Source organism: Colletes gigas, unplaced genomic scaffold (genome assembly GCF_013123115.1).
Source record: "Colletes gigas isolate AHSC1104 unplaced genomic scaffold, ASM1312311v1 Colletes_gigas_Sc00025, whole genome shotgun sequence".
NCBI lineage: Eukaryota > Metazoa > Arthropoda > Insecta > Hymenoptera > Colletidae > Colletes > Colletes gigas.
This window is the reverse complement of record NW_025106654.1, coordinates 14,258-33,792: the sequence shown is the minus strand read 5'-3', so window position 1 is coordinate 33,792 and position 19,535 is coordinate 14,258. Positions and strand designations below refer to the sequence as shown.

Below are 19,535 nucleotides of genomic sequence, written 5' to 3'. Positions count from 1 at the left end.
GGCCGCGTATAACTCGCATGCAAATGCAATTTCATATTCCTGTTATGGTCTCGCATTGTCTAGAACGCGCGGAATTAAATTCTTCAGTAAATAGCAAGGATATCGGTTATCGAAGATATCTCTCGTCGTTACCTGACAAAGAGACCCAGGCTTCGTGTATTTTAACGAGCAATCTTTCTCATTAATCGTTTCCGAGTTCGAAATTTCTTGCTCCGCGTTTCCACGGAACGAATGTAAACGAAGGGTACAATTTATTGGAATTGCCGACGAACGAGCAACAATGGTTTAATTTTTCGTTCCCGCGCTGTTATTCCGCTGAACGCTAATAACTCCGCGCGTTTAAAGACGACGCGAGACGAAACGTTTTTTGTTTTTGTTTTTTTCCGATAAACGCGATCATTTATCCATTCGAAACAATGAAACGCACGCGCCCCCGTTCGTAAAAGTTCGCGTACATTTTTGTTTTCGAATACGTGTAACGTACGTTACAGAAGAAGCATTTTCGTTTCGGCGAAAATTCGAATTTTTGCTCGACGCGAGAAAAATACGATAAATGAAACGATAGTCGTTCGAACGGACAAATGAAAATTTTCAGAAAAATTCACTTCCAATTTGTGCTTTACTACCGATCGACGAGAATTTTACGCGTTGATGGGAATACGGTTGATGACGCATTCAAAAACAACATTTTAGCTCACGCACATTCGCATTCGGATCGTATCTTATCTTCGTATACGGAGTACTCAATTTTAATTTATATAAAATACTATACAGGGAGATTCTAGAGACCAAAATAAGATGGAAATCAAGAATATCAATTTGTTGATTGAGGCTTCGTTAAAAAGTTATTAAAAAATTAAATTGAAAAATTTCAAATCATTCAAGGAAAAATTATTTTCGGTTGCGGGGATCAATTGCAATCATTTTTGCACTTTCGAGAAAAAAATTCATTACCGAAAATTTCGAGTCTGACCATTCGTTTAGATGTTCTACTGAAATTTCATACGTATCTTTAAAAATCATAACTTCTGAATGAAGTGGGGGATTTTAATGTTTCAAAATGCAAACTACGCGTATTTTAATGGAGAATATGTAGAAATTCTAAGAATATCGGAAAAGTTGTGCCTTAATCCCGTAAAGTTAGAAAACCCCCATAAAAATGGTCCAATTTTCAAACGGTCATAATTCCTACAATAGTCAATGGATCTCATTGAAATTTAGTCTGGAAGTAGAGCTCATGGATACCTACTAAAAAGTATTAGCTAAATGGCCGTAGAGCGTCAAACAAATTTATTAAAAATGAAAAACGAATTTTTAAGACAAATCGACAGGGTGCCTAAAATCGGCGAAAAAGAAAAATTTCATATGGCTTTAAAAAAATTATTTTTGATTGCGGGGTCAATTAGAATCATTTTTGGTGAATACACACACCCCCGAAATCCTACGTACTTTCGAGAAAAAAATTCGAGAAAAAGTGTGGTAATGTAATGCCGGTAATGTATTTTTAACGAAGGCTGAATCAACAATTTAGTTTCCTTGATTTTCGTCTTATTGTGGCCTCTAGAATGTCCCATTAAAATTTTTCCCTGGGGTGGGTGAACACCCTGTATAAAAATTGATCGGTTGCGTCTTGCGCGATACAGTGTAGTAGTAAATACTAAATTCGATCCTCGATGCCCATACTTTAACAATATCAGTTCGCTATTAGTCAAGATGTACTCCGGACCGTTTATGGCCGGTAATGTATTTCGTTTCTCTTGTGATGGTAACGATTCTGCGTGCCGTCAGACCGAAATAAAGTTTGGTCGGCCTTTACGAGTGTAAAATAGATTGTCCTCGTTATTGTAGGCGATGCATCTCCATTAACGATGACACATTTCCACGACATGGTGAAAAACGCGGGCGTTCAAATGCAACGTTGTTCCCTTTCTAAGTGCGAGTTGCAAAAAGTAGGTCTCTGGCGGAGAGACATTGTCATTGAAAATATTATACGCAGTGAATGGGGGGAGAAAAAAGCTCAAGCGGAGGATTTGCAAGCGCGAATCCTTTGAGTGTGCAACAAAGGAGGGGGAAAGAAAAATGAAGCGTGAATAAAAAAAAAAAAAGAAGGAATATAATAGTTCGAGTAAACAGTAGCCGGACTCTTCTCCTCGCGTCTCTTTCATTTTTATTCGATTCGCTCGATTCATATACTGTCCAACAAATTGCCTGTATATCTCGTACAAAATTTATCGCCGAACGACGCTTTAACCATTCGGTTTTCACTCGTCGTTACATAAAAAATGTGCCCTTCCACAGAGAAACGTTCGCGAATACTTCGTCAACGATGATTACCCTTTGTACGTCTGCAGGGCAACGCTTCGATCGAAATATTAACAATCCTTTGACAATGATACGCGTAGCTGGTCCTTTAAATATACACAGAGGTGTAACGCAACGGCCGCGTAAATACAGGATAAACCGCGGCCCGAAGGCACAAAGCGTAAAGAATGGAATACACTAGAAGCACCGAACAATCCATCATATTCTTTTTTTTTGTCAATAACATGTCGTTGCTCTGGGAACTCGTTCTATTCTGTTTCTCACCCTCCCGAGATTTCGCGACGCTGGCATTGTTACATCTACGTGTTCTTTGTGACGATAACGGCAGGAATTCGTACTTTCATGTTCGCGAACAAATTAACGCGACTCGCGTTCGCGCACCCCCGAACACACTGTTCCCTAAGAAAATGTTCTCGACTGTTCCATTTTCTTCACTTTCATTTTTATAATAACTCGCGAGGCACACGTAATCAGAAGCGCCGTGAAAGCATTCCTTTATTAGTCTCGTTTCCCTCGACGTATTTGGATTTCGAGGTGACCTGAATAACCTGCGTCACCGCGCCGTTCAAAAATATACACCTAAAAATATCCCCAACCATAATCCTTCAATCTCAATCGAACCTCGTCCGATGTTTATGTCATTTCCTCGTCAATCTCCTCGATGATCTTTCCCGACAACAAACGGCGGACTAAACGCCATCGCGGATACGGTATCTTCGGAATGGAATAGCAAAGGAACCCGAGACGTCGACATTTTTCGTCGAATCAGACGACCTATTTTTATCGTCGATACACCAGAGACGAATAAATAAAGCCACGAGCTCGAACTGTAGTCACCCAGCAATAAATAACGCAAGCAACATAAATTCTTGTTACATTTAAATTTCATCCGTGTAATCTCCAGAACTGCAAATCCTGAAGGATTTTCCTATTAATCTTGCTCGAGTTCTCGGGCACTGGTTTCCCATCAATTCCAAGAAAATCAATGTGCGGAAAAATATATCGGCTCTCGTACTCGTCGGTCCGTTGTACTTTTCAAGTCCAAAGAGAAACCATTTCCGGATCCGACGTTCAAGTCTTTGCTTTGTAACTAATAAACAGAAATAGAGATTCGCTATTTTTGGGGAATTATTCCAATTTACGATAAGCCTGGATCTCAATTTACCGGCTTAAATCGGGATACGAATAATCGAATAAATCGAAGCCCCGTGGGGGGAAGTAATTTGGAATGCATTTTTCGTGCCGAAATAGCTCTATACGGAGACCAAATATTAAATTAGAAAACTAAATCAAATATGTTTCTGTCCCAAAATATATCCAAGCGACCGATACTAGAGTCGTGAAAGTAGTCAGCAAATAAATGGGGGGAAAAAAGTTCGTTTGATCCAAGTCAGTGTCGACGCGATGGGAGCAAAATTTCAGGCCATCGAAGGGTGAATCAACCGACTCCTCCAGGTGCTACGAGTTCGGTCATTAGCTCCGGCAGGCGAGTAGAGGTATATCGGTACACGTTAGAGTCCATTGCCATCAACATTACCATAAATCAAACATCTGGCAAGTTATTACCCGTCTTCCAGACTGACAGGCAAAGGAAGATCTAGGTGGAGCTAAAGATCGTTCCTGTCGGCCAATGTATGCACAGGAGTTTACGTTCCCGTAGCACCTCGTAGCTACGTCGCTGGCCGGGCGAACGAGAGGAGAGTGGAGTTGCGTGGTCGTGATGGCAGCGTCGGTGGAGGATACGAGGACGAGAAGGGGTGGGAAGAGCAGCGGTAGTAGGGACGGTAGGTGAACGGTAGAACCGGATGGGCGTGGGGGGTTGGCGGTGGTTGAAGAAGGGAATGACCCCGTGTACCGGGGTCAACCGTTGCACTATGCTCTCCTCTTTCTCCTCTCTCGGTGTCCCGTAGCCATAGACGAACACTCATGCGCTTTGTTATCAGTGTATACCGACTGCGTACTGTCGGAGGAACGTTACCACCTGAATACACCTACGCGCGGCCCGTGCACGTGCGACTACGTGACTAGATGAACAGGAAGACCGTACGATATTTATGGCTAGATATGGGACAGAGATAAAAGAACCATCGGGAATTACTTCTATACCGCCGTTTGGTCAATACGTCCTTAGCGTTCGGCTCGTGCCGTTCCTCGAAAAGATTGCTCGGGATATTTCCTTACAGCCATGGTGTGTCAGCATTGATTTTTCTACGGAAAGCGCGACGAGGAGAGAATTTTATCGACCGCGGTTGATTGCCTTCGCGCTGACTTCTATCTGCCTCGAATTAACCAGAAGCGCCTTCGGTCACGGGCGTGATTTCTCTAATGTCACTGATACCACGATGTCATACAGTTCGAACGTGCTTAAATTGCAGTAGCTGGTGCAAATTGCTCGGAAAATTGGTTTATCGTGACAAAACATAGGCGCCTCTGATTTAAGCGAACCGTCAAAAAACAAACACAGCTACGGCACACGGTATAAATACGGATTTCGAATATTCGTCCGCCGAAAATAACAGAAGCGGAGAAAACGTATTATTTGCAATTTTTTAATGGGTTTCGATTTACGTGATTTTCTAAGAACCGTGCATGAACTTTGTTCTCCTTCTATCCGGCAAAGCATAAGGAACGTCTATACATAGACATGAATGCAAGCAAAAGTTCACAGTATATTTGGAAAGATACATTAGAGAGTATCGGCAGTGGTCAATGGCCGAGCATGACTAACCCAGAAATATCTTTTCCAGTAACTCTTCTCTCGGTGGTCTCTACTACTGGGTTAAATCGTTCAATAACCGGACTACGTGAGCCTGAATACAAAAGTCGGAATAGAGAGAAAATCCCAAATATTTCGTCGTGAAGTTAATGCCACTCCAATATATTGAGAAATGATATTAATCTGTATATCGAAAAGAAAACAAAGACTAAATAATAGCTCGATATATACTCCGGTCTACGAACGGGATTAGAGTTCGTTGACCTCTGTTTCAGAACTTACAATTTCAAATTTAGTACGTGACTGACGTGGAAATCCGTCTAATGCGATAAATTCTTAGTAAGGTAAGATCGTTGAAACTAATTAAATAAAGGCAGACTGATCGATAACCGAAGCGTGAGTAATTATTCATTAAGCTATATTCAAGAAGTAATCAAACAGAGGAGAACAATTTCTGACATCTACTTGCAAAAATAAAGAAAGGTTAACCCGATCGTGTTACTCGATACCAATGAAAATATCACGTCGACACTTAACACTACTCCTAGTTCCCTCTATCCCCCATCTTCGAATGGTTTTCCAATAAAAAGGACATCCTATCTACCTGGTACCGACCCTCGTTGTCCGAAACGTAATTTCCAACTTTGGTCATTTTAGTAATTGCTATCGCGTGAGAGTCGCAGTGTAATTTAAAGTTGCAAAATAATTCGTACCGCTTACACTTTTTTAATCAAAATATCCGCGGAGAACGAAGGCAACGGCCATTGAACCGTTATAGAATTTCTATAATTTTTCAAACTTATTCTCCGCGCTTGTACTCGGTTGTTTGCTAAGCAAATATCTTCGCGCACTGAAGACATTTGCTGTGCGTTTCGTATCTTTTTTATTCGCTGGAAAGCAGCTCTGGTATCTAGATACGTAATTTATTCACCTGAGAAATGTTTTCCAAGTAGAACTCATTCGTGGAATTCAACAGAGAAGAATGAATAGATAAGAATAAGCGAAAATTACAAACCAGAGCAAACATTGCGAGTTTGTCGGATTAATTATAAATTCGCACGCAAATGTAACTAACAATTATTTCCTGTTCTACTTCTAACGTATTTGTACAGTAAAAAGGTTACCCTGAAATATTTCAAATACCTGTAACTTTACAGTGTACAAATTTTTCATTCGTTTACATTAAGAAAATAGTTATCTAAATTATAATTAAAAAATATACGGTTGTATATTCTATATATAGAAGTATATAGAAAGCAGAGTATGAGATTGCGAAATGCATGTCAAGTACCGCTGCAGGTGCAACCCGCAAAAAGGGTAGAAAAACGTCCAAGAACTGCAGAAAGAAATGCTAGTTATTTGAAATAAAAATGAAATTTACTAGAAATATAAACTAGAATTCGAACTTTTATTCGCTGAATAATAGCTACATAAAAAGAAATTTAGCTCCATTATCGTTTGTTATCGTTTGCAGCAACGTCTCAGAAAAATACGTAACTAAATGTGTTTCTATGCTTGAAGCACACCGTAGACGAGTCGGCCGTTATCTTCAGCGCTAACATAATTAAACTGTTCATCAATTAACGTTCCATCTGTGCATCTCGGAAATTTTTTTCTCGCTACAGCACCATCGTTCAAACGCTTATGTATATCTGCAACCCTGCTTAGGATCATTCGCTTCCCTCAAACAGCTTATTCAAAAAAGGCAAGGAAAAGTTTTAAATCTGACGAGGGCGCTGTAAAATATTCGGGACGTTTCGAGGCAGCCATCCTTGCACAGTGCTCTAACCTTACTTTATCGCCAGCTCTATGACTGTATTTCACGGTCTTCCAGGAGATTTCGAATAAACCGGCGCGGAAGAAAATATCTTAATTAACGGCCGCAACGTTATCCCAAAAACAACTACAGCAATTTTCAAAAACTTTGATATCAAAATTTCGTTGCAAAACTTTAACCTCAATTACACGATATGTAATAAGATGCGTACAACATTTTATATTTCGCGTTAATAACGTTTCATTCACGACTAACCATTCTTTAACGTGTGTTCGTGTCTCATCTTTATCATCACGTAGTCCCGATATATACTTTTTCTTTTATTGTTCCATGTGGTCCTTCAAAAATAATGAGGCAACTGCTTAATTTAATAAAATGGTATCAAATAAAGCTTGTTTTAAGAATAACCCCAAACTAAAGGTCAATCTGTTTGCCTTATCGTAGATGCCCTTTATCGAGCTGAAATTAATATAGAAATATTTATCCTGCTTATTTTAAAATATATATTTACGAAATCGAACAGAAATAAAAATTTAGTAGAAATTTGAGTAATCTTGTGGAGCAAGTGTCGCGAATAATTTAATCGAATAAAGGGTGACGTGCTCGTTCGGTCGTTTGGAGCCGGCGTCCTCAAATATCGCGGAAAAAGGAAAGAGCGAAATAAGAGGCAGAAAGACTCACCCGTGACGCTGAGCAGCGACATGTTCGAAGATCTTCGGGTAGATCGGCTTAACGCTGAGAGTTTCGCTTAATTGGCCGAGCGGCACTTGACGCGGCGTGGAGATCCGTAGGAAAGTGATGCAGCTATATAACGAGACACGCCGGATCGAAGGAGCACACTCGCGTATACGACGGTACAACCCCCTTTTCCGCACCGATATTACTATTTTCTTTCGCACTGTGCGCCTGGTACCACGTATAACGTGCGAATACGGGACACGCGTGTGTTTATACGTGCATATATGTACTCGTATATATATATATATGTATGTATGTATATAATACGTATGTATATATATGTAAATATTACAGAGTAAGGGAAATAGAAGAAGAGAGAAAGAGAAACAGACAGACAGACAAACAGATAGAGAAAGATACAATATGTATATATGTGTCGCGATATGGCGCTACACGAATCGAAATTTCAGAGCAGGAGTACAAATGCAACGGGCAGTCGATATCACACTTCTCCCGTTCTTTTGTTCTGCTTTTTTTTTTTCTTTTTTTTTATTATTATTCCTCTGTGTGTGTGTATGTGTGTATTCTATGCTTCTTCCTCGTTCGACAACGCGTTCACAGCGTGTCCTTTAACGAACGACCGGAGTTTCTCCGTCGTCGATCGGCACGCGTGCACCGTCAACAACGAGACACGTAACCTCTCTTCCTCTTCGCCGACGAACCTTCTCAAAAATTCGCGGTCGTGCCACGGGTACTCGAACCCGTCAAACTTCTCTACACGCGCACTCTTGTTCAAAAAAAAAAGAAAGAAAGAAACACACTGTGCTTATATCCACGATACGAGATCACGCGCGTACTTCGTTCCGTAATTCCCGTACAGTGAGAAAGGGAGAGACTGAGAGAGAGAGAGAGAGAGGGAGGGAGAGAGAGAGAGAGAGGGAGAGAGAGAGTTATATCTCCGTAATATGAAGCTCGTCTGAGCTGGACCCCGATCGCAAAACGGCGATCGACGCGTTAATTCGTCGCGATTTCACTGTCGTGCACGAGGATCGTCCCGTTTCACTCGTAACCGTTACGCGCTAACCGGTACCGCACGAATCGCACCCGCGATTATCGTCGACTCGTCGTAACAGCGTAGGGGCTGTTGGTCACGCGCAAAATCGTGCACCTGGCACGTTATTATGCCGGTTAAGGCGGCTGCTGTCCACGCTCGCGAGCACCGTAACCTCCTCTTCTAATCCTCTCGGCGCGTTCGCGCGTTCCTGTTCGCCGTGTACCGCTGCTTCCTGTTGCTCCGCCGTGTTCGGTTCGGTCGATTCTGCTGGAGTCGTAGTCGTAGCCGTCGGTGCCGCTCGCTGCGTGTCGTCGTCGATCCTCGCTATCGGCAGCAACGAGTCGTCCTCGTGGTCTTTAGCGAGCGTGCGGCGGTCCAGGTTTAACAGAGAGACGGCGATGCCAGCACGAGGGCAGTAGCGATAGTAGTATGGGAACGGCAGCGCCAGCGCGACGCAGCTGCTGGTCCTCCGCAGGTCGGTGGCCACGGTGTCGGTGTCGGTGTCGGTGTCGATGTTGTCATCTACCCGGCCGGAACGGGGCAGCATCGCCGTTGCAACGCGGGGTGCTTGTTCTGACCGCTTTTGTGCACCGTAGGTTCGGCCGAGCGCCTCTCGCTTCAGGAGGAGCGCCCACCGTGCCACCTTTCTCGTTATTATCATAGTAGCAGGGGCTGCAGTGCATGCGCCGGTTTGCACGTATCCCGTGCTCGTCAAGGAACCGTGCACCAACGACAGCCGCCTCGTCTTCGTCGTCGTCGCGAGCCACGACCGGTTACGGGCATTTCACCGCGATCAGAGATAAAGAGGGGAACACGGAACGGACACGGAACAAACTAGACGAGTGGGGGTGGAAAGAAAAGAAGAAATAAGGAACACGCGAGGCGTATGTGTGCGTGCGGGCAGAGCTTGCGGATGACTGGTTGTGCCAGAGGCACGTTCAGATCGGGGTTTGTTAAACAAAAGAGTGAGAAAAACGGAGGGAAAAAGGAAAGAGGAAGTACGAGGGGGACGTGAGGGGAGCACAGGGAAGAAGGAGTAGCACGCACCACAATGAAATCAACGAGGAACGTCGCGAACGGGACGATCGAGTTCACACTTTGGCTCCTATGTATATCGCGGTGGTCGCGTTGATCGCGACGTCCCGTTGTATCGCGCGTCGTTTTCTCTGATTGTTGGCGATTTACGGTGCGATCGACGAGATTGCACCGTGGCCGCGGACGTGTGCGGTGCTCCGGATGCACGGCCACATTAATGCGGTCAAACGTTGTTGCGAACGTACGCGGACTGCTCGACGTCGAGCACTGTGCGGACGGAGACGCCTCCGACACGCCGCCGCCATCTTGCTACGTCAAGTAGGTTGCATAGCGCCGGCGCTGTGTCGCCGATGGTACGCGAACTACGTCGACCGTGGCCGATCGTTTCGACGAGCGACCACGAATCAGCCACCCCTTTCGGCTGTCCTCGCGTAACTGCCGTGCATTTCGCTCCGATTGTTTCCTCATTTCTAATTCGACGTTTCTGTCGACGATTACACGCTCGATTGATGCTCGGTCGACCCTCTTCTCGGACTATTCCGCGACGTTACTCCGTACCGTCGTGGATCAACCGACCTCGGACCTCGTTTCTATCATATTTTTCGTCGTTTTATTCCCTCGATGCAATACGCAGACGCGCGTACACGCTGTTAATTATTGCGATAGGCATCGTGCCAGATAGAGTTTAAACGCCTTTCGCATACAGGAATCCCCACGTGGAACGTTACACGAGAAATTGATTAAATGAGGCACGCGTTCGAGTTCGGAATCTGTATCTTTAATGGGTTCGTTCCTTTGGTTTCCGCTCGAGCGCTTCGTTTATTCTGGCGTTCTAATGCACGGGGCAGTAGTTCCGCCGCTATCTCTGCAAACGAGCACAAGCCTCGGGAAAAGGTGTTCGAGTGGTTTCCTCCCGCGTTTCAATTAATTTCCCGGTGTTATGAAATCGATTTAAGACGCGTCGAGCCACCAGGGACGAGTAGCTTCTTTTGAATTCGCAATATAGTGAATAGTTTCACCCGAGCTCGTTAATACGCTCTGCTTAAAGAAATACTCCTAAACGATGATTAACCTTCGCGTTAAGCGGGTATTCTACTCTGGATCTTCAAAAAACCACTGTTTTTTTCTTTTCATTTACATGAAACTTTTGTTTCGAATACGAAAAATTGGTGACAACGTGGGAATTATAAGATAACCGTAAAATTCAAAACGCTCGAAGATCTAACAGAAAGATGACTCTCTATGCTATTATATCCTCATTTGCATTTCATGAAAGATCTTATACAATTAAACTAATCACCGAGTTTCTGTAGCAAACTTCATTTTGGTGCACACGATTGCTTGCACAGATGGAACCATTGCGAGTCACAAGTCGCAATGGAATCCAAGTTTAATATCACTTGTAATTAGATTCGAAGAATAAATATAAAAACAAAAACAATTCACGAATTAAATAAATACTATCGTTAAGAATTTCGAATTACGGAATTAAGGTAATACTTCTGAATTAGAAGATTAAAATAAATAACAAGTTAATCAATATAGGCAGAAACCAAGCCTTTGACGCACCAAAGACATCATTCTTATCGAACAAATAATATAAAAGTATGCGAATGGTGTATAAATAAATATTACTTTACCAGAACACATAAATAAAAAAAGTTTGAGAAAGCTATTATCAATAATATCTGAATAAAATAGGAGCCTTGATTTCAAGATTCTACAGAAGAAGACCACGTCGAACCCAAAGATATTTCGTTTTGAATAGAAATCTCTAAACACAGTTCTTTCATACAACGACCAACGTATAACATCGTTCATGTTTTCAGCTCGAAATGCATCGAACCTGCGCATTTTAGATAGAAGATTCGTTGAATTGCTTGAATTCACGGTATCATGAATCACTTCAGTCGTATTCCTTACTGCAACCTACATAAGAAATTTTTTTTAGTAATGAAATTAACTTCCGTATCAAAGCCCTAGCTGTCTTATTTTAAATAATAATCTTTAATTACAATTTATTCCTACAACAAATAAAGTGGGGCATCGTTCGTTCTTTACGTTTAAAATACGAGTGACTTCTCTTGAACTCACGATATCGTGGAACGTTTTAAGATGCTTCTTTAATTTAATGTACCCAAAGAAATCGTCTGAAAAGAAGTATAACCATCGTGTTAAATCCGAAGCTACCTGCTTATGAACAACGATCTTTAACCATTTGGTACTTGACCTAGAAATTGTATCATTGATGCACCAGTGGATTTCACGTGACACCAAACAAAACTTACATAAATACAAGTGATATGCTTTCTTGATTTTGTATGATGCAATTTTCTGACCAATATATGGCTCTCGTAAATACATTACTAATGTTATTTGCCCATTGATATTGCACTCGTAAAGGTAAGGAAATTTGTCAGATACAGAACAAAGTCTTCTAAAGTAAAGTGGAAATATAAATACATAATCGGACAACCGTGAAATATTCGTTTCTCGCAGATAGCCATTTTACATTTATGTCAACGTATATTTGTTTCATTCATGTTCTTGAGAAGTTCATTCTGCTTTCCATGTATTGGAAATTTTCTCTATACTGTAATATAAATAATCTATGAGTAAGAATACTACTTCGATGACAAGGTTGAATGTACGTGTATAAATTTCTTACACCTACACTTTGATCGAAATAAACAACGTGCTCTAGTAGAGACTTGCGGATTCAACTATCTCTTTACTTTACAATATATACAACACACTGGATATGAAGACATTGGAGTGCATTCACCGTGAGTTACTTGAAAGGTATACAAAAGCACATGCATCAGGTGCTGTGCATTTACTAGTTATAAAGTAATATTTACGAACTGGAATTTCCGAGACCTCAACAGAGTACTCTATGGTTAAACACAAACCATGTAACGAACAACTTATAACACGCATCACACTTTACACTCAAAATAATTCGTTCGTACAGGTAACTTCTGTGAAATCTCAATGCCTTGGATCGTTTCAACCGAGTTTCCATAACGTATCCTGTCTACGGAAGTTTTGCAAACAAGAAGATCAACCTTCGTATAAAATCTGAAGCTATCGCATCTTGAACAGCAATCTTTAAACACGGTTTCTTCGTACAACGAACAACGTATAACACCGTTCGCGTTTTAGACCCAAAATACACGCGCATTTTAGGTAGAGAATTGGTTTGTTCGTACAATCGCACGTAAAGCGTTCTTAGCTCGCGTGAGAAGCGACCGTAATATAAAGTTGAACGAGCCGGGGGACACGCAACGTCTGGAATTTTCAGTTCTTGCGAATGGCATCCGAAATAGAACGGTGTATCATCCGCTGGACTAATGATATTCTCGATACGATCGTGATAGAAAACTTTCTGAAAATCTCCTACGAATAATTTCGTCTGGAAACGATATTTTCAGTTACGTTCTATAATTCCCTTCGAAAATCCGGCTTAAATCAACTGATATATAGACGGAGGTAAGCAGATCTACGATACTGAAGTATCAGTAACAGGTTCATTACTCCCTGGCTGGCACACGCGTCGAATGCTGACTTGTACTACTGTGAAATCGTTTCGCTTACTCCGTGGTAATACTACTAGCTCGTATCCTCGGATACGACAATACGTTGCTATGTAGTTACTGACATGTCTGACCATACAGTTCCTAAACCTACTCGATCTCGTGGAACGTGTTACACCGCGTTATACGACACGAGCAACCGTGTACCACCGGCTATTGAAATATTACGTTCCCGTCTGAAAACTACAAACGAAAGAATATTCGTATCGCGTCGTGAAGTTAGCAACCGGCTATAAATAGAAAATAAATATTTATGTGGCGTATGCAACATTCCATGTAAGTGCAGTGTGTTACGTACCGCGCGCTTCCGATAAATCAACTTTAAAAAGGAACAATGCCAATGTGATGTGTGGTAATTTAACGGCGGGAGTTATAAATAGACTTCTACTCCGTCGTGATATCAATAAGAGATACTCTGTGCACAGTACCCTCGATATACCCGTGCACGCTAATGTAGTCTTTACATAGAATTCTTGAACAGAGTGCAGAATTACACGGGCCCTGACTATACAACAAACGAAAAGCAATTATCTTTTCACGTAAATATGTGGTCTGTAATAATTAGCAAATACGAGTATCTTGTTTAATCTAAGTAGATTTTAGACTACGGGACCCAGAATTTCTGGTTACGTTACTGATGTCATTGAACGCAAGAAAGTTAATCGAAAATATGCTACACAATTTTTTCATAGGAGATTTTTTCCGCAAACATCCGTTAATGTATAAATTTCGAGAACTTGATTAGCGTGTCTGGCCATTGGTCGATATTTCTACTTATTTTTGTGAAAACATTATTGGTGGAACGATATTATCTGTTTCAACTGATTCTGATCTAGCTAGGAAATAGTATCAACAGAATACAGGTAATATCATACTAACAAACAATAATATAAGTAGAAAAAACGAATAATAGTCGGACATGTTAGCTAATTGTAAGTGAAACTCGACATGCATTCACGACTTTTTCAACATTAATTTCCTCGTATTAAAAAATGGAGGAAGAAATTTTCTCGTGTTTTCCCTGTAATATGTCCTTATTGCAGTTTGACGAGACTATCGAATCGTTAACTAATAGGAAGTACAATACAATCAATTAATATCCGTTACGAAACATTGTGTTGCGAATTCTTTTCGGTGTTCCGGCTCGGATTCCATTTCGTATTTCGTATAATTTCGTATCTATAGGCAATGATCAGCGAACCGAATATAGTGGAACCGGTATACAGGGTGTCCCACGCAACTGGAACAGTTGGGAACCTAAACGGTTGGGAATAGAAAAATATGTTATAAGTCAAAGATAAATGGTATCAGACGATGCGTAATATGCAACTAATTTTATGCACTTTTGTGCATTTGTGCATCAGAAAAATGCAACTGCACTCCATTTTTAAAATGAAAACCTATATTTTTGACTACACCAGTCGATGTAGTTTCTTATGCTCTACATAAAAGTACTAACATACTTATGTCCTAAACTTATTCGAAAATAAAAATTCTCTGAATTATTTCGGTCTCTCAGCAAGCGTTCCGGAGTACTTACGTTACAACAAGTGTTCGAACGGTCCTCCATTGCAGTCCAAGCATCTTTCCATCCGTTTCTTGATGTTGCGCAATGCGTTCCTGATGTCTCTTTCCGTTATTTTGGATATTTCTTGTTGAAAGTACCTCATGTTTTACCGTACACTTAGAGGAATCTCTGTATCGTGGAAGAGAACTGGTAGGTCGGATTCCAGAAAGTTTAGGCACCTTTGACCAGTCAATGTTCCGTTAAAGAAATGTGGACCAATAATCCATTTGTCAAAAATTCCACACCAAACATTTACACTGAGCCGTATTTGATTATTAGTGTTCCTTCTGAGGCGTGGATTTTCAACGGACCATGTATGTTCATTATGTCGATTGAACATCCCATTGTTTGTAAATGTCGCCTCGTCTGTCCACAGAATTTGAAATACAAAATTTTCATTTACCTGAATACGCGGTAAGAAATATCGACAACAATTCGTTCTTCGAATTTCGTCTCCAGGCCGCAATGTTTGCCCAACGGAAAACCGATAGGAATAAAAGTTCTGCGTTCTTAGAATACGTTGAACCGAGGATTTTGAAATTCCACATTCTCTAGCCAGATCTCTCACAGACGCATGTGGATTTAATTCGACGTTCGCCAGCACTACTGTTACACTACCTTCATCTTTAACAACTGGTTAGGGCACGTCGCGTTTTGGTTTGAGGAAAGACCCGTATTGACGCAAATTGGACTCCAGTTTGTAAAAATACTGAACGCTAGGGCTGTTGCCGATTGGGATACGTTTCTCGATACCATTTTGATTTGCTAAACTGCACCTAAATGTGCACCTAAATTTGCTAAATCTTAACCTTACAGTGACTAGTATTAGCAGCCGCAAAACATTGTAAGACAGTATAAACATTGTAAAGCAACAGAAACATTGTAATGGATTCGGAGAATTTTAACCTTCGATAACTTCTTAACGAATAAGTTTGGGGCATAAGTATGTTAGTACTTATATGTAGAGCACAAGAAACTACATCGACTGGTGTAGTAAAAAATATAGGTTTCCATTTTAAAAATGGAGTGCAGTTGCATTTTTCCGATGCATCAATGCACAAAAATGCATAATATTAGTTACATATTACGCATTGTCTGATACCATTTAACTTTGACTTATAACATATTTTTCTATTCCCAACCGTTTAGGAGGTATAGCCTGTTCCCGTTGCGTGGGACACCCTGTATAAATACATAACAGGCTCGCTGGACCTCGTGGCCCGTATGGAGAAAAATATTTCCGAAAAGTAGTCTCGGTATACGGTCGAAGAAAAGCGGAACTTTTGTGGCTCGCTTTCAATGCGTCGTGTTGGTGGCCGTCTTACTCGTTTCAGGCATCACACGAAAACCATTTTATCCGGATCCTCTCTCAACTCCTGCCCCGACATCTGATCATTCGCCCACGTCTGCCGTCCTAAGTGCAAGAATGACGTAATATACAAACGCCCCCTTCTGTCCCCAACTACCACTTCGAAACGTCTTATTTCTATCTATTTTTATCACGCGCCAACCATTGCGTCGAACGGTACGCGTGTCACCACGATATCTAGTTTCCATATAAACTCGAAACCGTAAAGTGTACAAGTGTGATGTTTACTGGCTCCTAAAAAACGATCGTACAAAATTTTCATGATTGAATAACGTTCGATTCGTCGTTGGAATATTAAAAGCGAAACAGGAAGAACTTTTACGTTATTGATCTGTTGTTACTTTTGCTGCCATAATACGCAGTAATCGTATAGAAAACAAGATTTCCGATTGAAAATAATAAAATTATTTCGAGAATGCAACGGAAAATAGAAACGTTGAAGTAAAATTCATAATAGATCTTACATACAACGCTATGACGAATTATAGGTACGAAGTTGTACAAAGAAATTGATTAATATTCGAAGCAGGTTCCAAGTGGTCTTCCGCAAGACTGAAACTTGCGATAGAAACCGCGCTACGTTCATTTTCTTCATCCAACTTGACGAAACTTTGCCAGGGAAGTTTCTTCCGCTGATTTCCCTGGGTTCCATTGTGATACGTTGCCTTTTCCTTGAATGGAGTAACCGCTCTTGTTACAGCTTTATTTAGTAATTTGATTGTCAGTGGTTCTGCGCGACGTTGTTTTTGAGGGTGTTTGCGATACACAAGCGTTTTGTTGGTTCTACGCAGATACTAAGGATTCCGCAGAAACTGATATGATGCAAAACAAAGTAAGATGCGTAGGACTAAATGGAAATTTTTATAAATTCCAACGAACGGTTTTGCAACGATTTCCCCGTCTAGAAACGTATGCTTGATACAAAAGCTCCGCGACGATAAAAGTAAATATCGACCCACGCAGATATGCAAGCGCGACATTTATAATTCACGTTTTGTACGACAATGCGGATAAACGAAATGCTACGTGTAATCCAGACTTTATTCCAAACAAATTTAATATTTCCCAGGACAAAGAACGATTCGATAAACAGCGAAATAAATAAACCGGAAGTGAGCTAAAAAGTGGGAACACGATGTCTTCGTTCTTTTCATAAGCACGATGTTATTTTGTCAGCTTTGAAACGTTCATAAAATTTAACAACCCAAAAACAGAGTGGAATGATTTTGCCAAGAACACGGACTGACTTCGTAACATGGACTTTAAAAAAAAATATAGCATGAAACCGATATAAAATTCCGAATAAATATTCATTCGAGCAAAAACTTCATCTTTAAGAACATATATATGAATAATGCACGATAAAAGATTCTTTGACGTATTCAGTCTCGCCTTAAAAGAGCTTAATATATTTATAGGCCAGAATCCATTTCAACTTGGTAGAAAAAATAAACTACCAAAAGTAACTCTGGCTCGTCTGGCCTACATCCAACCACACCAATCCTTCCTGACCCCTACAGAATTGCTAACACAATTCCAAATACATACCACAGCGCCAGGAGAGGTCTAAAGTCGCCTGAATCTATTTCATCATAATTGAATCGTTCCCGGTGTGTATCGAACCCTTATGAACTCCTTGGGCATGCTAGAAATCCACGCTCGGATATGTTGACCATTCGCGTAATCCTTATTACTAGACTGCGGATCTTTATGCAAATTCACATTTTTATTAATAGAATTAATGAAACGGAAGCTTCGCAGAGAGCTGTCTTAACCCCTAAATATAATAATTCGTATCTTACTTTAAGTATTTCTTACATTTTTGCATATTAAATGCATTCTGTAGTTTTTTGAGGATTAAAATTTCCCATAAATGCATAAATATCCGCAGTCTACTTATTACGAAAACCTTTGCTGACATCGACGTGTTTACCGAGCTAATCGTAACGGAAAATGTTGAGACAAGAAAATGCAACGATCGTTATTACCCGTGACTTCGTTTTGATACGCGAGCACCGATTCATGCAACAAAAACAGTCAATAGAATCGATCCGTCAGCATGAAAACGTGCACTTACGGATAGCATAGTCATGAAACGCGATAGGGGTATAAATGGATGAAAGAAAGATCAGAAATAAAAGGAATCGAACTCGTATTAGGTCAGACGTTTTAATCAATCTTCGTAAAACCTACGACAGAGTAAAAGTTAATCGACACTAACCACAATCCCTTTACCCGTGGTTCTGCATTCTTCTTAACCAGCGACCAATCTTTCGTTTTCCCCTGTAATGCATTGTACGGGAGAGTTGCCAAAATTGACTCGCTTAAGATGGCTTATCTTATATTTCCTATTCGGTACTAATTTGTACGCAAATTACCTCAGATATTACTGCGGTATTTTTGCTAAATTCGCTTAAATTATAGATCGACACTACGTATAGTATAATGCTTTGTATACAACAAATATGTTTGTTCTACATCTGCCAAAGTCTATATAAAAATTTATTTAGATATAACCATCAGTGGCTTCGATAATTTTCTACAAATTTATTTTGTGCTTTTTTTATGTGCTTTTACGTAGGAGATCGTGAAAGCTTTTTATACGAATCAGAAAATAGAAACGAATAGTTACTAAGAGAATTATTACTTAAACTATTACTTATCCAATTTATAAATTCAAATATTTTTTTTTCTTAAAATTCTCGGAGTCGATGAACGCGGGCTTTTTGTTAGTGAAAATAGAAAAGTGAGATGCAGAAGAGGTTCAAACTCCTGGGAAATACACACAAGCGTTCGTAACTTATACGAATGTGCAGTGAGCATTATTCACAGCGTATGTGCACACCTGGTCATTAGTTAAAGGATATATGTTGTAATTTTTAGATCCTGCTCTCGTGAAAAATTGTTCCAACCCTAATTTTGAAAAATATATTCAGTATTCCTACGAGACTCTCTTAGTATTTTGACGGGAATCCAATTTTCAACGTTTCTACGATGTACTTTAAATTTGACTAATAAAGTATTTATACGTCGTTCTTATTAATAGCAACGTACTTTCTATTAATACATTCGCTCCTACGTAAAAGCAAAGTAATCTCTATCAAAGAATTTCACGAATTTAGAACACAACCGATCATAAATCATGGTTTGCCGCTGCTTCATCTACGATTTATGAAATATCTACCTACGTGGGCTATTACGAGACGCAAAAGGTGCCATTTAGTAGTGGTAACCGTATCGATTAGCCGGGCTGCCAGTTTCGTTAATGTTGACACGAAAAGATCGCCAATGCCACCATTCTAAGTTACACGTCATCCATTAATTGGGCATATATAACATTCCATTACTATTAGGTGTACAAATAAATAATCCAATTTTTTCAGCCACATTCAATGTTTATTTTAAAAGAAAGTAAATTGAA

General features: G+C 40.5%; 2 protein-coding genes across 3 annotated transcripts in view; both read right to left on the bottom strand.

Moving 5' to 3' along the window:
* Positions 1-7,858, bottom strand: part of LOC122401501 (paternally-expressed gene 3 protein-like) — a 268,898-nt gene extending 261,040 nt beyond the window's left edge. For both annotated transcript variants that reach the window (XM_043403675.1, XM_043403674.1), the window contains exon 1: positions 7,497-7,858. In XM_043403675.1, the coding sequence (XP_043259610.1) occupies positions 7,497-7,518 (22 nt within the window). In that variant the 5' untranslated portion in view covers positions 7,519-7,858. The remainder of the gene's footprint in view (positions 1-7,496) is intronic.
* A 201-nt stretch (positions 7,859-8,059) lies between these two features.
* LOC122401499 lies at positions 8,060-9,835 on the bottom strand. The gene has a single exon (XM_043403666.1). It carries the CDS (start codon positions 9,206-9,208, stop codon positions 8,642-8,644), a length of 567 nt encoding a protein of 188 aa, XP_043259601.1. The 5' UTR covers positions 9,209-9,835; the 3' UTR covers positions 8,060-8,641.
* Positions 9,836-19,535: the final 9,700 nt, after the last annotated feature.